The 21,194-nt window shown below is 40.1% G+C and overlaps 1 protein-coding gene across 7 annotated transcripts in view; it reads right to left on the bottom strand.

Annotated features, from left to right (window-relative positions):
* The window catches only part of VAV3 (vav guanine nucleotide exchange factor 3), a 248,586-nt gene that overhangs the window by 185,835 nt on the left and 41,557 nt on the right, over positions 1-21,194 (bottom strand). For all 7 annotated transcript variants that reach the window (XR_012160359.1, XR_012160360.1, XM_073356846.1 and 4 more), the window contains exon 2: positions 7,160-7,276. Coding sequence is in view for 5 of the 7 variants with exons in the window: in XM_073356846.1 (XP_073212947.1) it covers positions 7,160-7,276 (117 nt within the window). In the remaining 2 variants the exon portion in view is untranslated. The remainder of the gene's footprint in view (positions 1-7,159; positions 7,277-21,194) is intronic.

Below are 21,194 nucleotides of genomic sequence, written 5' to 3'. Positions count from 1 at the left end.
GCAAAAAGAAAAGGAGTACTTGTGGTGTGGCACCTTAGAGACTAAAATTTATTTGAGCATAAGCTTTCGTGAGCTACAGCTGATGAAGTGATCTGTAGCTCACGAAAGCTTATGCTCAAATAAATTTGTTAGTCTCTAAGGTGCCACAAGTACTCCTTTTCTTTTCACATCTGTCTGCTCTTCCTGGAATCTTTTGAACACATACTTGGTAGAATTCCAGCACACTTGGAACGTGATACTTCCGCTGGCTCATGATGTTCTGCTGAATCAGTGTCAGGATTTCCTTAACAGTGACAGAGTAGATAAAATGACCATCTAGTACAAGACTCTTGCTTACACATTCAGTATTTTCAGAGCACTTTGCTGTGTACTTTGTGCAAGTGAGCCTTTTGAGTGTGATGGAGGATGTAGCCATGCTGGAAGTTGCACTATATGCTTTTTAATAAAACCTAGCTCATATATAGCATTTTGAATGATCAAATACTCGTTTACACCACTTTTGCTTAGTGAATCTAATGCCCTTTTGCTCTCTGATGTTATTCACAAATCTTGTATAATAGCATGTTATCAAATAAGTTCAAACTTATTAACTTTACAGATATGATTTAAACAAGGTAAGAAAACTAAGCTAAGCTTGAAGCAAGGAGTACATCTGTGATCAGCACTCTATTCCTTATACTTCCTAAGACCAGAGTAAAGATAGCTCCAGTCAACAGGACTCCTATTGACTTCAGCAGGCCTTTAGATGCCCATTTCCATCACAGAGCTATTCTTTATCAAAGGAGTCCTGTAGTAGGTTGAAATCACCTTTGAGAAGCTATAACAGCTGCAATTGCCGAGACACAAGACACACCAAAGACCGGGAAAGCTAGAGGACTATGTAATTCTGGCAGAATTGAAGGCACAAGTATCAAAATTATTTGTTGATTCTGGCACACAGGTATAGAGAGGAAGAACCCAACAGTCCTGGGTTGGCGAAAAATGAGATGGAATTTTTAATGAAAACACTGCCTGGCATCAGTTTGTGTGGGGGTGGAGGTTTTCATGCTACAACAGCAAGCTAAACACAGCACTGAAATCTACTAGAAGAATAGGCAGTTGTGACTAGAAGTGGATGAATCTCGTGGAGTTTGAGGCTTGGCAACTGTCTAAACTTATTTTTTTTCTGATTTTGTTGAACTAGTTCAAGAACCTTCTTTTTTTCCTGCAATTTAAAACCCTCCCCCCCCGCCCCACCAAGGCAGACTCAGTTTAAAAAAAACGATAAAGGGAAATCAGTGCTATGTATTCGGAAAAGACGAACGCTTTCCTACTCCCCTCACCTTGATCCCAGTATTAAAGCTTGGGTCTTTGTTTTTCACTCTGTTCACTCTCCGCTTCATCCTCACCTAACTTTTTCCTTAGGAACTTTAATCTCCAATCCCATTACCACTCACACACTCTCTCTCTCTCGCTCTATCTTTTACACACACACACACACACACACACACACACACACACACAGTCGTTGCAAAGCAGAACATAAATTCAATAACATTACGGTTCAAGTCGAATTTCCAATCCCATTATGTCATAGTGGGTTCAAACTGGAAAAAAACAGTTCACTTGCTCCTACCTGTGTTAGTTTTACTGTTATACCTAACAGTTTGTAACAACTGTTCACCATAGTTAAAAAGCACCAAATAGTTTTTAAAAGTACTGTAGTTACAGCCTGGCATACTAAAGGATTGGATGCAGCCTGTCCCTGATAGCACTTCTGCTACTGGAGTTTATAGCTAGACAGGGAAGAAAACATGGAGGAAGTATCCAGCTACAGCTAGCACCTACCATCTGTGACTGCCACTGTCTAAACAAAGGAAAAGATTTGAAAACATACAAGAGGGAAAAGATCAAAACTATAAAACCATTTTTTCCATGGGAGGACAAAAAGGCAATACTAGACATACAAGTCATATCCCATCGCTTATTTTAAAAAATAAGATCTTAATAAAATAACTGCACAACTCTGGAATATTTCAAATGATAATCGCCAGGTCTCCTTTTCGTTTCTCCTCTTTTTATCCCTTTCTTTTCTTTAAAATCAGTTATTCATTTGCATCTGACATGTTCTTCCTAATTTGTTTGCTTAAATGGGTAACATGGAAACCTATAGTATAAAACTGACTACATATTTTCTATTACAATAAGTTTAAAAATTCAACAATTATGAAAATATAATTGCAGTACAAGCTACAAAAACTCAACACATCTGTGATTGTATGTGGTTTCAGAGGTGGTTCCTTAAATAAAAGGAGTTCATGAAAATCAAGACACGTTGGGTTTGTGGAGTTGCCCTCACTTACACGTCTGAATTTGGCCCCTTAAAAGCATTAAGCATTGGTCAGTATTGCACTACAGTTTCTTCAATCTCAATATCTACTTTAAGATTTTAAGTGCATTAGAATACCCTGGAAGTTGTGGAAATATATACACATCCACCTAATCCTCATTTGGCCAGCAGTCTGGAAAATGCCTGTGGTCCAAAAGATCCTCTTTAAACTAGAAATCTTCTTGAAACTAGAGTGATCACACCACACTACCAGCCTTCTCTCTGTGCACAAAACTCCTATTAACTATGTACATGTGCAGGGAGAAGGATTCAGAAAATGGTTCTTATAATGAAGAGAACATAATGGCATTTTTTAGTTGATGACTAACAGGAAAATCCAGTGGTGCTGATCTTGTCGCCCTTTGCACGTGCCTAACTCCTACTGAATTCACAAAGGGTTTTGTGGGAGTAAAGACTGTAGGGTTGGGAATGTATACAAACATTTTTTTCCATATAGAGAGATAATTAAAGAAAATTTGTTTGACCACAGAAAAATCAAAAGAATCAGAGGAAACCTTCCTTCTCATCACCACTGCTTCTAGTAAATAGAGACATTTCCAAACCAATACATCTTATTTTGTAGTCTTGTTAGCTCAACTCTCACACTATGTTACACTGTCCTACACGTTTTACAACCCTGAGACTACACTATACGTGATATTTTTCCAGTGCTCCACTCCTTTTTAATGGTTTCAAATTCACTATCTGCTCTAGAAAGTTGACTATGTCCCCAAGCATTTAAAGAGCCTAGTTAAACACAAGTCAATTTATCTACCGCTAGAGAGAGCACACAGCAACCTCCAGTCATGTGTGACAAGCTTTCATTCCTGCGTGCAGTGAAAACAGATGAACTGCAAACAGAGTAATGGTGAAGCTGAAAAGATGCCTGTCACACACAGCCACTGCAAGTATTGCGCTGTCTTCGCTGTTCGGTTTAGTGGCACCACTTTTGCTCAAACAGCTGTTATTATTCACTGGAGGCAAGTCTCATTAAATAACCCCTTGTGCCTTTGTCACTAGTCTCACCAAGACTATGGAAGCATGTTTGCATGCATGCACAGCAGGAATTGCTGACTTTTCAGACATTGTTAGGCCCCTGACACTGAGCAGCACAGACAATGAAATTGTCAAATATTGTAAAGACAGGAATTGTCCCTTCTTTCCTATATGTTGTACAGCACCTAGCACATGTTGTTCACTACAATGTATACATAAAAGAAATAATGTACTATTAAGGCTAATTTTGTGTCGGGAGAAGAAAAATGCAATAGTTAAAATCTTTCATGAAAGAGATAGTATCTCTGCAAATACCAACTTACATTATTCTACTTCAGTTTTACACAAGATAAAAGTTTATTTTGGAACACAACTTTACAAAGCACAAACCCAAAAAGCCATGTGTCAAATAGCCATCGATACATTGTGGGCTACATTTCTGAGACAGGCCTCAATCCAGCATGTTATTTCACAGGTACAATTTTGCACCAGTAACTAACTGAATCTGCAAAAATTTTCCTTCAAGACTAGTGGCTGTCTTAAAAATCAGGCCCTTTATGGTCTTATTAGAGTAACTATGTAAACCAGGATCTCTCTCAACAACTAACTAGAAACCAATAGTAAGTAATGCTACTCTATCATAAAGCACTTTTTAGCCTATTTAAAAAAGTAGCAAAGGCTTGACACAAACGTTTAGATAAGGACCCTAACATTATAGCAAGCAACTGGATACCTGGTAGAGCAGTAGCTGTTAAAAGACTTTTTGTTTTAATTCCTCTGCTGTTCACAGAACCAAGAAAAAAATCTTTGGCATTTTTGAACAGGCAATATAACAAGTTTAAAAACAAAAGACTAGAAGTACAATGCTATATCTTAACTATGCCTAGCATGGCAAAAAAAAAACAAACGTACAGTAGCATAAAAGGACAGGTAGAATTTCTTGGTTTGCCAGTCTCTTTATATTGCACAAATGATCAAACAAAAGTATTTAGATATGCTCAGTGAGTCACTTCAATCACCAGTACCAAAAAGCAATACCATAGGCTTGATTCTTATTTACACTAAGGCAGCATAAAGGGGCCTTAGTGTAAATAAGAATCAGGCCTCATGTCTATTATAAAGTACAATGTATAAAAAGTAACGGAAATATTGTATCTTCAGATGTTAAAAAGGGGAAGTTATGTCTGTGATATTTGTTCTGATTTGGAATATTTTTAATATGGCATGGTCTTTAGATAATTATAGGCTCTTCTGTTAAACTAGGGGAGTGATCCACTGACTCAGAAGTAGAAATCTGTGCTGAATACATGCTGGCAACTGCTGAGAGCAGACAAGTATGTAGGAAGTTACAAACAATACACTAGAGAAAGCCAGCTTTTGCGCACAGAAAAACTAATCACAGGTTTACATACATAGCTCTTTATAATTCAGAGTAGCCCACAGTAACTAATCATCATTGTGTCTCAGTCTCACAGCAGTAAAAGTGATACTTTGGAGCTTGGCACTTATTATACAAACAAGGAGGGTGAGGGGGTTAAATCTTAAAACTGTTTGAAAGAAAAAGATTCCAAAGTTGTCAAGCAGTTCCAGTCTGGAAGGGCCCATGGCTTGTGGCACCCCCACCACTATTTTAACTATGGGTATATCAACACTTGGAGCACCTCCCTCCATTCTGCTCAATCAGCCTAACTCCTTCGTAACCCCATATCCCTCACATTCTTCTTACCCATTACCTTCCCTCATCTATCCTCTTCCTTCTTAAGTCAAGCTTTCCTTTTCACAATTCCCAACCCTTTTTTCCCCCCTCTCTCATGCCCCTTCCTTTACTTCATTGACCCTCTATTCTCTGTCTCCCATTCACCCTCCCTTTCTCTCTTCCCCACCCTCCTCCTATACTAAATACATATCCCTTTGGTCATATCTGCTTTGCCTGTGCACAGAAGTCCTTCCATTCCCAAATAGCAAGGTAAATGTGCTATTATCTAGAAAGCAAACAAGAAGACTTCTTGTAAGGTTTGCTTTAGGGTGAAAAATGTAGAGAAAACATAAGAAATCCAGAGGTACATGAAAAGCCAACACAGTGGAACTATGTTATGTAGATCACTATTTGCAGTGATCATTTGGCTACATGAATCAAACCATACTTGCCAAAAGCCAGGTCCCATATATGGTGATAAATTGCTCCTCGTTTATACTGAACAATGAGCATTCGGTTGTAAGGACCAGACCGAAAAGTGTTTATTTGGTTTTTAAAAGGCAGAACACAAATTGCACCTTTGTGAGTGGCACTGGTAGAGAATGTAATAGCTTGTGGGAGTGCTAATTATAACCTAACTGACCTGTCTTGGCATTAAATTGCCTATTACAACATTGGCAATGACCTGCATTTAGCGTTCATACAGATGTGATCATCAAAAGAGGGATTTGCTCAAACAATTTCACCATACACAATCTTAATGTCTGTATTTCTTATTAAAATGAACCTGCTATTCATGGACACAGTTGGCAATTACATCCTTTCCCCAGACTTCAGAGATTGCCTGTCTTGCCATGCAATTGGGATATCCATTATGACACACTAACTGTACGTAAGAGATTTTTTCCCACAGACCGTAGTCATAGACACCAGGATATTTGCCTGCCACAGCATGTTCCTGCTGTCTGATAGTCTGGTTTGAAAATATTGGAGAAAAGAGATAGAGTGTCTGTATTAAACCTACATCGATTTCTGCCAGCCTAGACAATGAAAAAAATTATAGGTGCAAAGATGGTGATGCTGCGGGTTAGGGACATCCCACTTCCACTGTCACTTCATCTGACTACTGTTACCGCCTGTTGTTCATACAAAACCCTCACTTTTCTCTCCTTCCCCATGCTTAGCCACTCTTATCATCCTTTCCTTCTTCCCATTACTCTAAGTGCCAAGCCTTACAATTTGAAGGCCCACAGGCAACACAGCGGCTTCAAGCAATGACAAGGGGGGGGGGGCCACAGAATTCAAGTCTTGAGTTGCCTACCACTCCTCTCCCTTCGCCATAAGAGGGTGGGGATGAAGGGCTGAGAGTTACTGTTTCCCCCCTCCTAAGTCCCACTGCTGGAGAGGAAAATAGGGTTACTCCAAGGGAGTGAGAGTGTGCATGGTATAGGAGGCTCCCCGCAAAAGATATGGCGCGCCAAGTGACTGCTTGATTTACTTGACCTTACAGTCAGCCCAGACTCCTCTTCTCATCACCCACCACCGCTACTCCCTGCTCCTCCAGCCGTGCACATTTTTCCTTATGACACCGATCCACTGTATGGTCCTTCTCAGCCCCATAACATTGTTCCTTTTGTGCCTGTAACTTGCTCCCAACAGAACAGCCCTTGTGAGCAAGCCCAACCAAGGGAGGAATCAAGAGGTAAATCCGTCAGTAGAACATTAGGTGTTTGACCTCTTTGGCCTCTCCTACACTTTTCCCCTAAAGTCTTCCTCCAGCGCTAGCACTAGTGCATCACCAGTCGCGCCGATGATGGGACGTGCTAGTGTACATTGGCCACTGCAATTCTAGCCACTGGGTTGTCTGCCCTGAGTAGATCTAAAGGACACAATGGTCAACACACCCAGGCAGTTGGCCTCTGTCAGCTATGACTTAAAGAAAAGAAAAATGCAACACAAGTGTGAAAAGAACGAAACTAGACCAAACCTCTCTTTTGCATCAAGGTAGTTGCTATATAAAACCAATGGCAAGCATTACCCAATAACCACTTTATCCAGCCAGAAAAGAAGATATGAGTAAACAGGAAATTTTAAATTACCTTTCCAAAATCTCGCACATCAAACAAATCAAATGCTTCAAAAAGTTCACTTTTCTTCATCCCAAATATCTCACAACATGCTGAAAGGAATGTTCTTATATTCTTCAAGCAGAGAAACTAGAGAAAAAAACAAATATTGTTAGTGTACAGGCGTGTAATTACCAAATGCTTTGTGGTATATTTTGGAAGCTCATGATTATTTTTGCCATTATATATGTTTAGCAAAACCCACTGCAATATTACCATTTCTAAGGGTTAGCTAGCACCTCTATTAAACCATAATTTTCAGATGGTTTGTAATTCAGCCATTAAAATTCTCTTTAGACTGAAATAGTGTTATCCAAGGCCTAAAGAGAGGAATTTTGTTCAGCATAATTTGTTTAAGCTAATTTTATGTTGGCAAACAGAAAAGCTAAGAAGTTACCAGGTTTAAGTTAACTTTAAAATGGCTTCAGTTTTAAAAATTAAAATTTGTAAGCTATTAGTGTATAAGAGTGGACCAAACTCTTTAGGTGCTGAAAGAAAAATTACCACAGCACTGAACTTAGAAAAAGCAATCAATTTGCGATATACCAAGTATTTTCATTAAAAAGAATTAATTGGAAGTCTAGCTGCAGAGATTTACTGAAAATACATGCACTGCGTTTACAGATTCGAGACACCACAAACAATATTGTCAAAATGGACCATAATTACACATTGGGGGATTATACAATTATGATTTTATAGTAATTTTTGCACAATTAAGAACTAGTTCCCAATTTATCAAGTGGCAAATTAGCTTGATAGAACGATCCTGACTATTCAGATGGAATCGGAGATTCGATTTGCCTGAACACAGCTATGGCTACCAATGATTTGCACTTCTGAATCATACTCTGCTGAGGAATTGCACTTATGCCTGGGACTGGAGAAAGCTTTATCAAGTGAGCATTCTGCTTCCGACTCTACTACTCCCTATATACATCCTGGACTGTCTCCTCTTCAGGCCCTACTCCACATAGCCTCAACTCAGCTTCAGACTAGACTTCCAGGTGTGGGAGAGGACACTTCCTTTTAGCAACCCCAATAACCACTTCTCATTAATAACCCCCACTAATACACACACATGCACAAAACAGAAAATGAAAAGGCAATTGGGGGATTTTGTAGTCCAATGAACTATTATTGTCCACAGTTTAGCAACAAAACACAGCTGTCACCCCAGGAGTTCTGTTTTCAGGATGACAGGCCTCCTCTTTAAAATTATTCCTTGGATATTAATTTGGGAATAATTTTCCCCTTCCACACTCCCTCTGTAGAATACTCAGGGCATATGCACATTTAGCACAAATAGCAATTGATTTAGCCATGGGCTAGGACTCCTAACTGGAGAAGGGAGAGCAGTCACAAGCAATTAAAAAAAACCTACACTAGTGAGGGAGAAATAACCACTTGTGGGAAAAGCCTCAGTAGCTGCATAGCCCCATTTCTGTGTACAGCAGCACTGGACATTGTTTTCTTCTAGATAAGGGACTGTAATTTGTTTTCACCATAGCCCAGACATGTTATCTTTTGAAACAGTAGTGAAAGTGACAACCATTGTCAATAATTTTGAAGCAACTTGAGAAAGACACATATCTAAAAATAAAATAGTGCAAGATGTACCGGTTCTTTTTATGAGACGATAAAACTCTACAAAGTCTATTTTTATTAAATCTTACAATGCAATGTACATAACAGTACAAAAAAATTGAATGTTTATGGGCAACAGTATTATTTCAATGAACACAGCAATCTGCTTGAAATTTTCTTTCAAATGTTCTTAGTCACACAACAAACCAGGATTAAACCCCAATTCTCTCAATGCCTGATCCATGAGAGTAAGGATTACAGGACTGAGCCCATGTTTTAAATTACTTTTGTTTATATATAACTAAAATGATACACTTATTTCTTCATAAAAAGAAATTGTGGCACTCATGCCAACATTCTCATATGCAGAAAAACAGCCAAATGGTTTATTGGCATGCATGCATTTCAGCATTTATTTGTGTAAATAAGGGAAGAAATAGTGAGGTGGAGACATAGTTTATTCATTTACTTTTATTCGTTTTACTGTGTGTTTACAGACTTGCCAGAGTTGGGCGAAATGACACTACCAGAGAAGCAAAAACATCCGCCATCTGCGGTGTGGCACTAAACATGCTCAGTAGTCCTTTTGAAGCTATACAGGAAACTTTCCTTGTGGGTAGACCACCTGGCATGACATACCATAGTCACCATCTGAAGGCTAAGACAACTGTACCTCAGTGAGAGTTTGGAGACAGCCGAACAGAACTCAGCAGCTGAACAAAAGAGGGATAAGATGTGTCCACTACAAGGTCCAGGTCTCCAATCTGTGGTAATCTATTTGGATCCAGATGGTGTACTCACTATCTCACTGAGAGCCAGCAAAAGAGACAGGAAATTAGCACTAGTTGCGAGAGTTTGAAAATGTTGGTGCTGAAGAGATGCAAAGGATTTGGGACAAGGGAGGAACTGCCTACCTGCTCTACCTGAAAGAAGCTCAAGAGACATACACACTCACGGTTTGAATTGCACACATTGCAAAAAAGACCAAGAACTCACCATGAATTAGAGGGAAGTGTATGTATATATGTGGGTACAAGGTATATGGTCCCTCAACATTTTGTAATAGCAACAAGTGTGGAAGTTTGAGTAAGAAATACCAAAGGGCTATCACATAACAATAGTTTATGAGAAACATTTATAGCCTGGGGAGGGGAGCGAACAAAAACAGATTCTAACAAGTCTGTACTCCTGTTGTAAAAGCACTCATTCAACATTAGCAATCGTAGGTATTAGAAGATATCTGGGATGGTCATGGAATGTCAGATAAAGTCAAGAGCTGACAAATTTCAATATAATGCACCATAAACCAAACCACAGCAGTCAAACCATAAACTAAAGGTTTCCGGTAGTTCTGTGTCAGATGTACAATTTATAGAATAAAGAACAGAATAAGAAGTTTTGAATCAGACACAAATGTGTGTCAGACTTACAGAAGAAGACAAGACATTTCATTGGATCTGCATTACAAACTTCTTCCCTGGTTTCAGGAACCTTATTTATGGTTTTCAAGCCAATACTGAAAAGAGGAGTGGAATACATGCCACTTTATCCTGCTCACTGAGGAGGCCAAACTCATGTACTCCTGCCCCCACCATACCACTACAGTGTGTCTGGAGGAAAGTGGTGTGGTGGAGTCTGTAACTTCCAAGAATTGAGTCACAAAATAACCCACAGAAATTAATCGGGGGCGGGGAAGGGGTTGCTACTTTTTAAAAGTTACAGCCACCAGGTTTGTTCAACAGAGTTTATATTACAGAGCCCGCATTGCATTTAATGGTGTCCTCACAATGAAATATATACAGCACACTTGTAATCACTGTCTGATGCTCTCCATGCTGGAAAGATCAGCGGGGAGGAGCACTTTGTACATTAATCAAAGACAAAATCTGCCAGTGTAAAGAAAAATTAAAACCTTGTGAAATAAATCACCTTTAAGGAACTGGAAGCTCAGCAGCAAATGACCTACCTGAAGGAACAGGAGTTGTAATGAGCCTAAAACTTCCCCCAGATTTGCAAAAAGGTTTGAGAACATTTTAGTAAAGAAGAAACAAGTTTCAGCCAAGACTGATGCCACCCACTTCCTCCCACATCCCTTGTCACAAGATCTTTCTGTAGATAGGGGTGGGGAGGAGGGGTCTATCTTGCCAGCCCATATGAAGATGAGCCAGATAGCCACCCTAGAAGAATCTAAGATGGAAGGAGGGAACCAGCCATCACACAACCTTGACACTGAGGGGGATGGAGTTTAAGAAAGGTCAATAAACTATGTCCTCTAACCCCTGTGGCAAATTGCCGGTACGATTATGATGGGTCCTGCACTTCCTCTTTGGGGGGGGTGAGGGGGGGTGTTCAGGTCACAGTTTCCTGCCCTCTACTCCAGGTCCCAGCCTAGGGGCTTGGTCTTCTAGCCAGCCACAGCACTTCTCCAAACTCTCCTCGACTTCAACTCCTTCAGACTGCTCTCTGCTCCAACTCCTTCCCCTGGCTGATTGAAGCAGGGGGTTTTTATCAGGTGACTAGCTTCAGGTGCTCTAATTGGCTTCAGGTGCTTTTAATTAATCTATAGAAACCTTTCTTCCCTCTACAGGGAATAAGGCTTCTCCTCATCCTGGGACTTACATATCTCTCTTATATCACTCTCCTGCTGCCTTCTGGCCATGCTGTATCATACCCCCAAGGTCAGCAGGAAGCGTGTGGCCCAATGGTAGAGAAGAAGTCCTGGAGGAGGGGAAACAGAGTCTTGGCCTAAGTCCTCTTCTGGCCCCTCAAGAAATAAAAGGGTTTCTAGAGATCTTCTCCCCACCCAAGCTAGAGAAAATGATGGAGGGTTTAACAATTTTTCCTTGAAAACATGCAAAATTTAGCACTGTTTGCCATATTTTTCCCTGGGTGTTCCTGCTCATTCAAACCAGAAGCTCAAAAGCAAAAATACTGGTATTACAATAAAACAAGACATCTTTAAAAATCAATTGAACAAGGGCAGCAGAGTCCCCCATGAAACAAAGCAGTCAATTTTTGTCTCAATAAATGTACTTGCAGTGGGAGAATATATTAGAACAAACAAGGAATGGAACAAAAAAGGGAAATTAGATTTTTGAAAGCAAAACAAGGTTTTTATTTCACTGGGAATTTTGCATGAGTAAGGACTGCAAGGCTTGGCCCCACCATAGGGTACAGAGCAAGGAACATGATGGTATAAACACTGAGACAACCCCTCTACATACACTAGTTGTGAAGTCACTGGTCTTCTGTAGTCCCACTTTCAAAGGCATTTCTATGAAAATACATCTAAGCTCGTTCATGGAGATAAAATATCTATTTTATCCATCAATACATTACATATATATCACATATACATCAGGACCCCTGCTACCATTCAATAAGGTTCCTCATCATGAAACTATTCCTACTAAACTAAAACAATTCCTACTAAAACTAAAAATAAAGGACTTCAGAATTATATTCCATGATAAAGAACCATCAGTTATGTCAAATCTGGAGATACCCTGTGATATCTGCATGTTATGCATTATATATAATAAGTCATAAAAGCAAATAAAACAGCATTAAACAATCATATCCACTTGGCTTTATATTTTGAAGGAAATTGTGTTAAGATAAATGAGTACCAATATTAGTGGAAATTAAATAAAATTCCTAAGACGATTCTAAATGAATGATTAACAGGATAAAACGATTTTTTAAGTACATGAAAATTACAAGAACATGTAAGTAGATTGGTAAGGGGTAAGTAATGGGCCCTGAGTTTGCCATAATTCTTACCTCTATTATCTAACATTCAGTAGATATTGTGTGGCAACACAACACTTCTATTATCTCTTTTGCATGAGCCTGCCTCCGGGACCACATCATTAGTTACACACAACATAATTTCTTTAAAATAACAGGCCCCCTGACAATATGATGAAATCACCCTGTTAGCTGAGAGCATACTTAGCAAGTTTGGTTTTAGACTTAACAGTTCAATAACTATCAATTCTATCGCTCAAATGGATTAAAAGGTTTATCATCTCTGAACAGTTAAACTAATCATAATAGCTTCCTGGATATAATTTGAAGGTTACTAAAACCAAAAAGATATGCATATTATTTTCACTTTTGTTTCAGTAAAAGTTATTTAAAATTATGTGGGAAAATCCTTTTCCAAAACAAATATATAAATAATTTTCAATGGACATTTTTCTCTATGAAAAATACATTATAAACAAAGATGGCCATCATCATGGTAGTTACAGCAAGGATCAATTGTTCGTATTTCTTGGGTTTCTCTCAACTGGGACTTGAAGTCTCTCACACACCTACAATCCAGAGGCTTCTGTAGATAACACTGGACCTTCCTTGCTGGTGCCTCCTCATCCTGGGTGTCAACCTCTGACTAAAAGAAAAGGAGTACTTGTGGCACCTTAGAGACTAACCAATTTATTTGAGCATACGCTTTCGTGAGCTACACTTCATAGTTCACGAAAGCTTATGCTCAAATAAATTGGTTAGTCTCTAAGGTGCCACAAGTACTCCTTTTCTTTTTGCAAATACAGACTAACACGGCTGTTACTCTGAAACCTCTGACTAGTAGGTTTAGCCCTCTAGATATTAGGGGCCTTATGATGTTACTGTATTTCTTCCAAAAACACATTATACCTTGGTACACTATTGGGACACCTGTCACCTAACTCTCACAGAATTTCACTGACAGTGCAGCACCTACCACCCTTTGTATCTCTGAAAGTCTCCTCTACAATAAATGCAGAATTCCAGCCCAAAGCTGGGTTTCTCTTCTTTTACAATGTTACATAATTTAAAAACGCTTAATAAAAGTTAAGGAGTACTTGTGGCACCTTAGAGACTAACCAATTTATTTGAGCATAAGTTTTCGTGAGCTACAGCTCACTTCATCGGATGCATACTGTGGAAAGTGTAGAATCTCTTTTTATATACACACAATGCATGAAAGAATACCTCCTCCCACCCCACTCTCCTGCTGGTAATAGTTTATCTAAAGTGATCACTCTCCTTACAATGTGTACGATAACCAAGTTGGGCCATTTCCAGCACAAATCCAGGTTTTCTCACACACACCCCCACCGCACACACAAACCCACTCTCCTGCTGGTAATAGCTTATCTAAAGTGACCACTCTCCTTACAATGCGTATGATAATCAAGGTGGGCCATTTCCAGCACAAATCTAGGGTTTAACAAGAACGTCGGGGGGGGGGGGATAGGAAAAAAACAAGGGGAAATAGGTTACCTTGCATAATGACTTAGCCACTCCCAGTCTCTATTCAAGCCTAAGTTAATTGTATCAAATTTGCAAATGAATTCCAATTCAACAGTTTCTAACTGGAGTCTGGATTTGAAGTTTTTTTGTTGTAATATCACAACTTTCATGTCTGTAATCGCGTGACCAGAGAGATTGAAGTGTTCTCCGACTGGTTTATGAATGTTATAATTCTTGACATCTGATTTGTGTCCATTTATTCTTTTACGTAGAGACTGTCCAGTTTGACTAATGTACATGGCAGTTACAAGTTGTTACCCTTTACAAATACACTACAGTGTTTGGACATCATGTTCCAGATCACTATACTAAGCTTCCTGGTCAATGTAGTGGTGAGTGGAATGAAGTTTTTACCATTAGACTGGAATGCTCTAGTGTGTTATTTTTAACGTTAGTAAAAAAAATACAGGTTTGTCTCCAACACTGCATTGCGTCATACCAAAGCTTAAATTTTTATAGAGTATTTCCCGGAGCTCCCCACACATGCTATAAAAACTCCAAGGGGGTTGAAATATTTACCAGAGCTTTGCTCTGGACAGCTCCAGCTGAATTTAAGCCCTGCCTCATATGGCAACTAAAATGGCCTAATTTTAAGAAGTTAAAGGCCAATTCCGCTTGCCTACTAGACAGTTGCTCAGTGGGGGAAGGGCAAAAGAGCATCATGAGGCACACAACCAGTACTCTCTAATCCTGGGGGGATACTCTGTGCCCTAAAAGGGTTAGGAGAAGACAGGACCATGGCTCTGCCATTGTCCCCACCCTACCCTATGTACCAGCTATATGGAGGATAGTAACCGGCAGAATGCCTCCCATTGTTCCCTCTGCAGCAGTGTGGCTTCACACCAGCCCTTGCAACGGACTGTGCCTACAAGGCATAATTGATCCCTAAGTATTACAGACCCTTCAGGCCTTTGTGTGGACTAGTATCTTGAAGCAGAAGGAAAGGTTATTCAACAAAACATTTTTAATTAACAAATTACCCACAATGAAATTCTATTCCAGTACATTACTTACTGTTCCATTGATAGCATTGCAGATACAAACGGTCTGCAAAAACTTGATAATATAAGCATCTCATTCAACTGCATTTACATTGTACTGACTCCGAAAGACCTAGCAATGGAGAGATCTCACACAATTCTTACAGTTCCAATGACATTTATCTTATCAAGTCTAAATTACTTGAGCTCAGTAGGATGTCAAAGCCAATCTCAGTCTAATATTAATAGAAGCTTTGTCAACTGAAGTATTCCATACAAGTTCTATTATCATACATATTGAATAAGTTCATGACCAAAAGGCAAGTATAATGGGAAAAAATTATATTTGTTTTTACATACAAGTTAATTGTGTTGAATTCTCAGTTGTTTTCAGTCTTAAAAGCTGTAGGTTTTAATATAATCATATCTGACATTTCTAGAGCACCTTTTCCTCTCTGGGGTTCCCAAATTCAGGGGCGCTGGAACAATCTTTACAGTGGGGGTGCTGAAAGCCATTGAACCAAACTGTAAACCCCATATATAATGGAAACCACTTCAAGTCAGGGGGTGTGGCAGCAACCACAGCACCTATGCCCAAATTATGTACATACACCAGTACTGATATGCAGACAAACAAAGCACACTGTACAGTACTGTCAAGGAAGGAGATTGGACTACGGGCTAGGACACTGTGGTAAACCCCTACTGAAAAGTATCACCAGGGTGTTACAAGCCCCTGTCTATTCTGTGAGAAACTTGATTTTAAGAGGTCTTAAAAGCTATCTATTTGAAAGAAAAATATCAGTTTGCACAATTACTTCTCCACTAGGAAAGCAGATGTAATTGGTGTAATTGTTAAGTGATGAGCAACACAGCATCAAAGAACTAAATGCAATGCTACAGACTGGAAGAGTGATCAGTATGGCTTATGATGTCCGTCTCCACAGGAAGAGTATGCCTTTTTCCACCTACAATGTTTGTTACCTGCCACAAAAAGAGCATTTCTTTAAGGCTTATTCAACATTGCATAAGCTGATGTCCAGTGATAAGGAAATATAAAGAATTATTTTACAGTAAGTACAGAACAGAAACAGCTAATTGGGCACAAAAAGCATAGGCAGGAATCTGTAACGGCCGGCACAGAGAAAGGATTTCTCTGTGCCACATCTCTGATAAAATGATAAGTGAAAATGTAAAAGAAAGAACAACTTCCCATTTCCTCCATTTATATAAGGTTAAATTATATTTCTCAGGAAATATCCTTTAATGCTGAAGATCAAAGTACTTTAGTAAGAGTCACGTTTATTGTTCATAGACAATATTCTGTATCTGAAATATTTTATATTGGAAGAAAAATTTTAAAGAGGAATGAGACACCAGCATAACCAATTTTAGGGGCCAAACTCTGCCTTAGATATTCATGTTCAATGCCTATTGAAGTCAATGGCAAGAGGAGACTAAATGTCCACAGAAATGACTGATGTGAGGCATTAGGTACATACACCAGAACTTTTAAGAGTTCATTTTCTAAATTTTGTTGTTGGAAAGTGGAATGCAAGTTTTTTCCTACTCTCTTTTTATTACGATGAGACAGTCAGACAGCTTTGCTTCTTGCTTATACTTCCTTACATTTGCTTCTAGTTCACTGAATATTCACTCAGCATTTAGAACAGATTCTGCCCTTAAATATTGATACACAGCTCTCAATGAAGTCTGTGATTGTTTGAGGGCAATCTTAGCCCTCAATAGAGGATTAAAGAAGCAGATGCAAATGAGAGTAAATATAAGCAAGAAGCAATGCTTGTACTGTTAGATTACTGTGTCACCCTACTGAAAAAAGATAGGAAATTGACTATAATTTGTTCTCCTCCAGCATCAGAATTTAGAGCAGTCTTAAAAAAAAAAACCTCACATAATATATATTCGCAAAAAGAAAAGGAGTACTTGTGGCACCTTAGAGACTAACCAATTTATTTGAGCATGAGCTTTCGTGAGCTACCATGTCAAGGTTCCTCCCCCACTCTGAACTCTAGGGTACAGATGTGGGGACCTGCATGAAAAACCTCCTAAGCTTATCTTTACCAGCTTAGGTCAAAACTTCCCCAAGGTCCCCTTTGTCCTTGGATTGGCCGCTACCACCACCAAACTAATACTGGTTACTGGGGAAGAGCTGTTTGGAACCGTCTTTCCCCCCAAAATACTTCCCAAAACCTTGCACCCCACTTCCTGGACAAGGTATGGTAAAAAGCCTCACCAATTTGCCTAGGTGACTACAGACCCAGACCCTTAGATCTTAAGAACAATGAATAATCCTCCCAACACTTGCACCCCCCCTTTCCTGGGAAATGTTGGATAAAAAGCCTCACCAATTTGCATAGGTGACCACAGGCTATCTGAGAACAATGAAAAAGCATTCAGTTTTCTTACAAGAAGACTTTTAATAAAAATAGAAGTAAATAGAAATAAAGAAATCCCCCCTGTAAAATCAGGATGGTAGATACCTTACAGGGTAATTAGATTCAAAACATAGAGAACCCCTCTAGGCAAAACCTTAAGTTACAAAAAAGATACACAGACAGAAATAGTTATTCTATTCAGCACAGTTCTTTTCTCGGCCATTTAAAGAAATCATAATCTAACACCTACCTAGCTAGATTACTTACTAAAAGTTCTAAGACTCCATTCCTGGTCTATCCCCGGCCAAGACAGAATGTAGACAGACACACAGACCCTTTGTTTCTCTCCCTCCTCCCAGCTTTTGAAAGTATCTTGTCTCCTCATTGGTCATTTTGGTCAGGTGCCAGCGAGGTTACCTTTAGCTTCTTAACCCTTTACAGGTGAGAGGAGCTTTCCCCTGGCCAGGAGGGATTTCAAAGGGGTTTACCCTTCCCTTTATATTTATGACATGCCCCCCAAATCTCAGCTAGGGTGAAACACTGGCTGGGATTTCTTCCTGGAGCTCTAGGAAAAACAGAGTTAATAAGACACATGCATCTCTAAATATACTACCAAGTATATAAAGACTAACAATATTTTCTACATCTCAAGGACGATTTTAACCAGTTGATTCTGGGAAACTTTCACGGGAGAGTGCATCAGCCACTTTGTTAGAAGCTCCTGAGATGTGTCGGATGTCGAAATCAAAATCTGGAGAGCTAAACTCCACCGAAGAAGTTTTTTGTTAGTTTCTTTGACGGTGTGAAGCCACTTCAGTGCAGCATGGTCGGTTTTCAGGTGGAAACGCCGTCCCCAAACATATGGGCGTAGCTTTTCCAGAGCGTAGACAATGGCGTAACATTCTTTTTCAGTGACTGACCAGTTGCTTTCCCTCTCAGACAGTTTTTTGCTGAGAAACACTACTGGGTGGAATTCTTGATCAGGTCCTTTCTGCATTAAAACTGCTCCCACACCACGCTCGGACGCATCTGTGGTTACTAGGAACAGTTTGTCAAAGTCTGGGGCCCTTAGTACAGGGTCAGACATGAGTGTCGCTTTCAGCTTGTTAAAGGCCTTCTGACACGTTTTGGTCCACTGAACAGCATTTGGCTGTTTCTTTTTGGTTAGGTCTGTCAGTGAGGTGGTGATTTGGCTGTAGTGCGGTACAAATCGTCTGTAATAACCAGCCAAGCCTAAGAAGGATTGAACCTGTTTCTTTGACTTTGGGACAGGCTACTTTTGGATGGCATCCACTTTGGCCTGTAGGGGGCTGATAGTTCCTTGACCCACCTGGTGTCCAAGGTAAGTCACTCTGTTTAGGCCTATTTGACACTTCTTAGCCTTAACAGTTAGTCCTGCCTCCCTTATGCGCTCAAGGACTTTTTGTAGATGTCCCAGGTGGTCTGCCAAGGAATCCGAAAATATGGCCACATCGTCAAGGTAGGCGACCGCATATTCTCCTAATCCCGCTAGGAGACCATCTACAAGTCTTTGGAAGGAGGCGGGTGCATTTCGCAGCCCGAAAGGGAGTACATTAAATTCATACAGCCCGAGATGTGTGATGAAGGCTGACCTTTCCTTGGCAGATTCATCTAGCGGTACCTGCCAGTGCCCCTTGGTTAAGTCCAAGGTAGAGATGAACTGGGCCCGTCCAATGAAGTCCGATGAAGTGAGCTGTAGCTCACGAAAGCTCATGCTCAAATAAACTGGTTAGTCTCTAAGGTGCCACAAGTACTCCTTTTCTTTTTGCGAATACAGACTAACACGGCTGTTACTCTGAAACCTGTCATAATATATATTACCTCTCTAATGTCATGTAGCTCACTGAGATGATTTTTATTTGTTTTCTCATATTACAATGTATTTCCCCATCATTTACTGCACTTTAAAAAGTATTTTGTCAGTTTCAAACTATCACATGAAGAAGTTAACAGATTCCAAATGTATCACAACATTAGAACTCAGGTAGGTGATTCATAGTGACTAGTATCCAAAAGGGAGGATGTCAGAACCCATAAGGAGAGATTACTGCAGTACAAATAAAGAAATTACATTATTTAACTCTGTGCCCTCTAGATCCATGATTTTTTTTCTTTGAAGAAATGGGGCCTCATCAACTAAGGGAGAGTTCAGCATACCATCCCTTAATGACTTTCTAGATATCTACACTTACCCTTGCCTACAAGCTTTTTAGCTGTGGTTTAAAAAGTCTACAAGTGTACCCACACAACTGTGAGTTCTGATGTAAGAATCAGCATTTTAGATGAGAAAAACTGTAGACCAAAGACAAGAGATTCAAACAAACCGTACATGTGACAAAGTGATTGGATAAAAAAAACTGGCCGTTGTCAATGCGTCTTAGAAAGTCTGGTAATTTGTTTTTAAAAAAGTGATATCATGTACATATGATGAGAACCACTACTCAGATAAGCAAGACCAGTGAAGTGGCAGTTGGAGGAGAAAGTGATTCTCCTAACTGCACCTTTTTATAATTCTTGGGAAAGTAGAATTAAGCCAAAAGAGGAGAGAGGCACACTAGAGAGGAACTGATCATGGATAAGACGTCTTTCTACTTTCCAAGTTCTCAACTCTTGCTGCAGAACTTGGCAAGCTGCTTGATCCTCCCTAAGTAGGAAAAGTCCATTTCTGGCATGCTCCCAAAGAGATTAGGTAGAAAGACATCATTTTTACTCCCACTCTGCGGGACCAAGAAGGAACAAGGAAAGGGGCAGGTGTGCAATTGTATGTCTTAGGGAAGAGGAGGAACACAGAAATTGCCATACTGGATCAGGCCAGTGCCACATATATCCTGTCTGTATCCTGTCATCATGTCTGGCCAGTCTGTGCTGCTTCAGAGAAAGAAACCCTGTAACAGAATAACCTGATTTGAGGGAAAGTCTCCTCCTAAGAATCTGGTTTATTCCCTGAGACTTGAAGGTTTCTATCTCTCCTCTTGCTTGTTTCTTTTAATATTTGTTATAACAAGTCCAACTCTGAAGATTGTTGCTATGTATATAAATGTCTAATCCTTTTTTTAATCCTGCTAAATCTAAATCTTAGACTAGGGCCTGTAAGCCTCACATTTCGTTCTGTGGCAACAAAGCTGTCACCTTTTATACAAATATAATGAATATTCTGTGATGACCTGCACACAAAGAAAGTCCCAGTTTTTTAAGTGAAGCTGTTCCATGACAAGGTTAGGAAAGTTATAATGTGACTCTGTAAGGAAAAATAAAAGATATGTACAGGGGTGAAAGTAAGTCAGAGGACTTACCGGTACGCCGGAGTCCTGAGCGGGGGGGTGGCCTCAACTGGAAGAGGCATGGCCTTAACCAGAAGAGGAGGGGCCTTAAATCGCCGGGGCCTTTAAATCTTGATTTAAAGGGCCAGGGCTCCAGCTGTTGTAGTGGCAACTGGGAGCCCGGGGCCCTTTAAATCACCCCCGAGCTACCAGCTGCAGAGGCAGCTGGGAACCCTGGGGCTCGGGGGCAATTTAAAGGGCCCAGGGCTCCAGCTGCCGCTACAGTAGCAGAGCCCCAGGCCCTTTAAATCACTGAGGAGCCCTGGGGGCTCCCGGCTGCCGCCACTACCCCAGGGCTTTAAATTGCCATCTGGGAAAGCCGGTCCCAGTACGGTGCACTGGGGCGTACCAGGGCGTACCGGCTTACTTTCACCTCTGGGTATGTACCATCTACTCATACCTTATA

This window comes from Lepidochelys kempii, chromosome 8, assembly GCF_965140285.1.
Source record: "Lepidochelys kempii isolate rLepKem1 chromosome 8, rLepKem1.hap1, whole genome shotgun sequence".
In the NCBI taxonomy this organism is placed as follows: Eukaryota; Metazoa; Chordata; order Testudines; family Cheloniidae; genus Lepidochelys; species Lepidochelys kempii.
The sequence above is the reverse complement of the archived record's forward strand: the minus strand, read 5'-3'. Positions and strand labels throughout refer to the sequence as shown.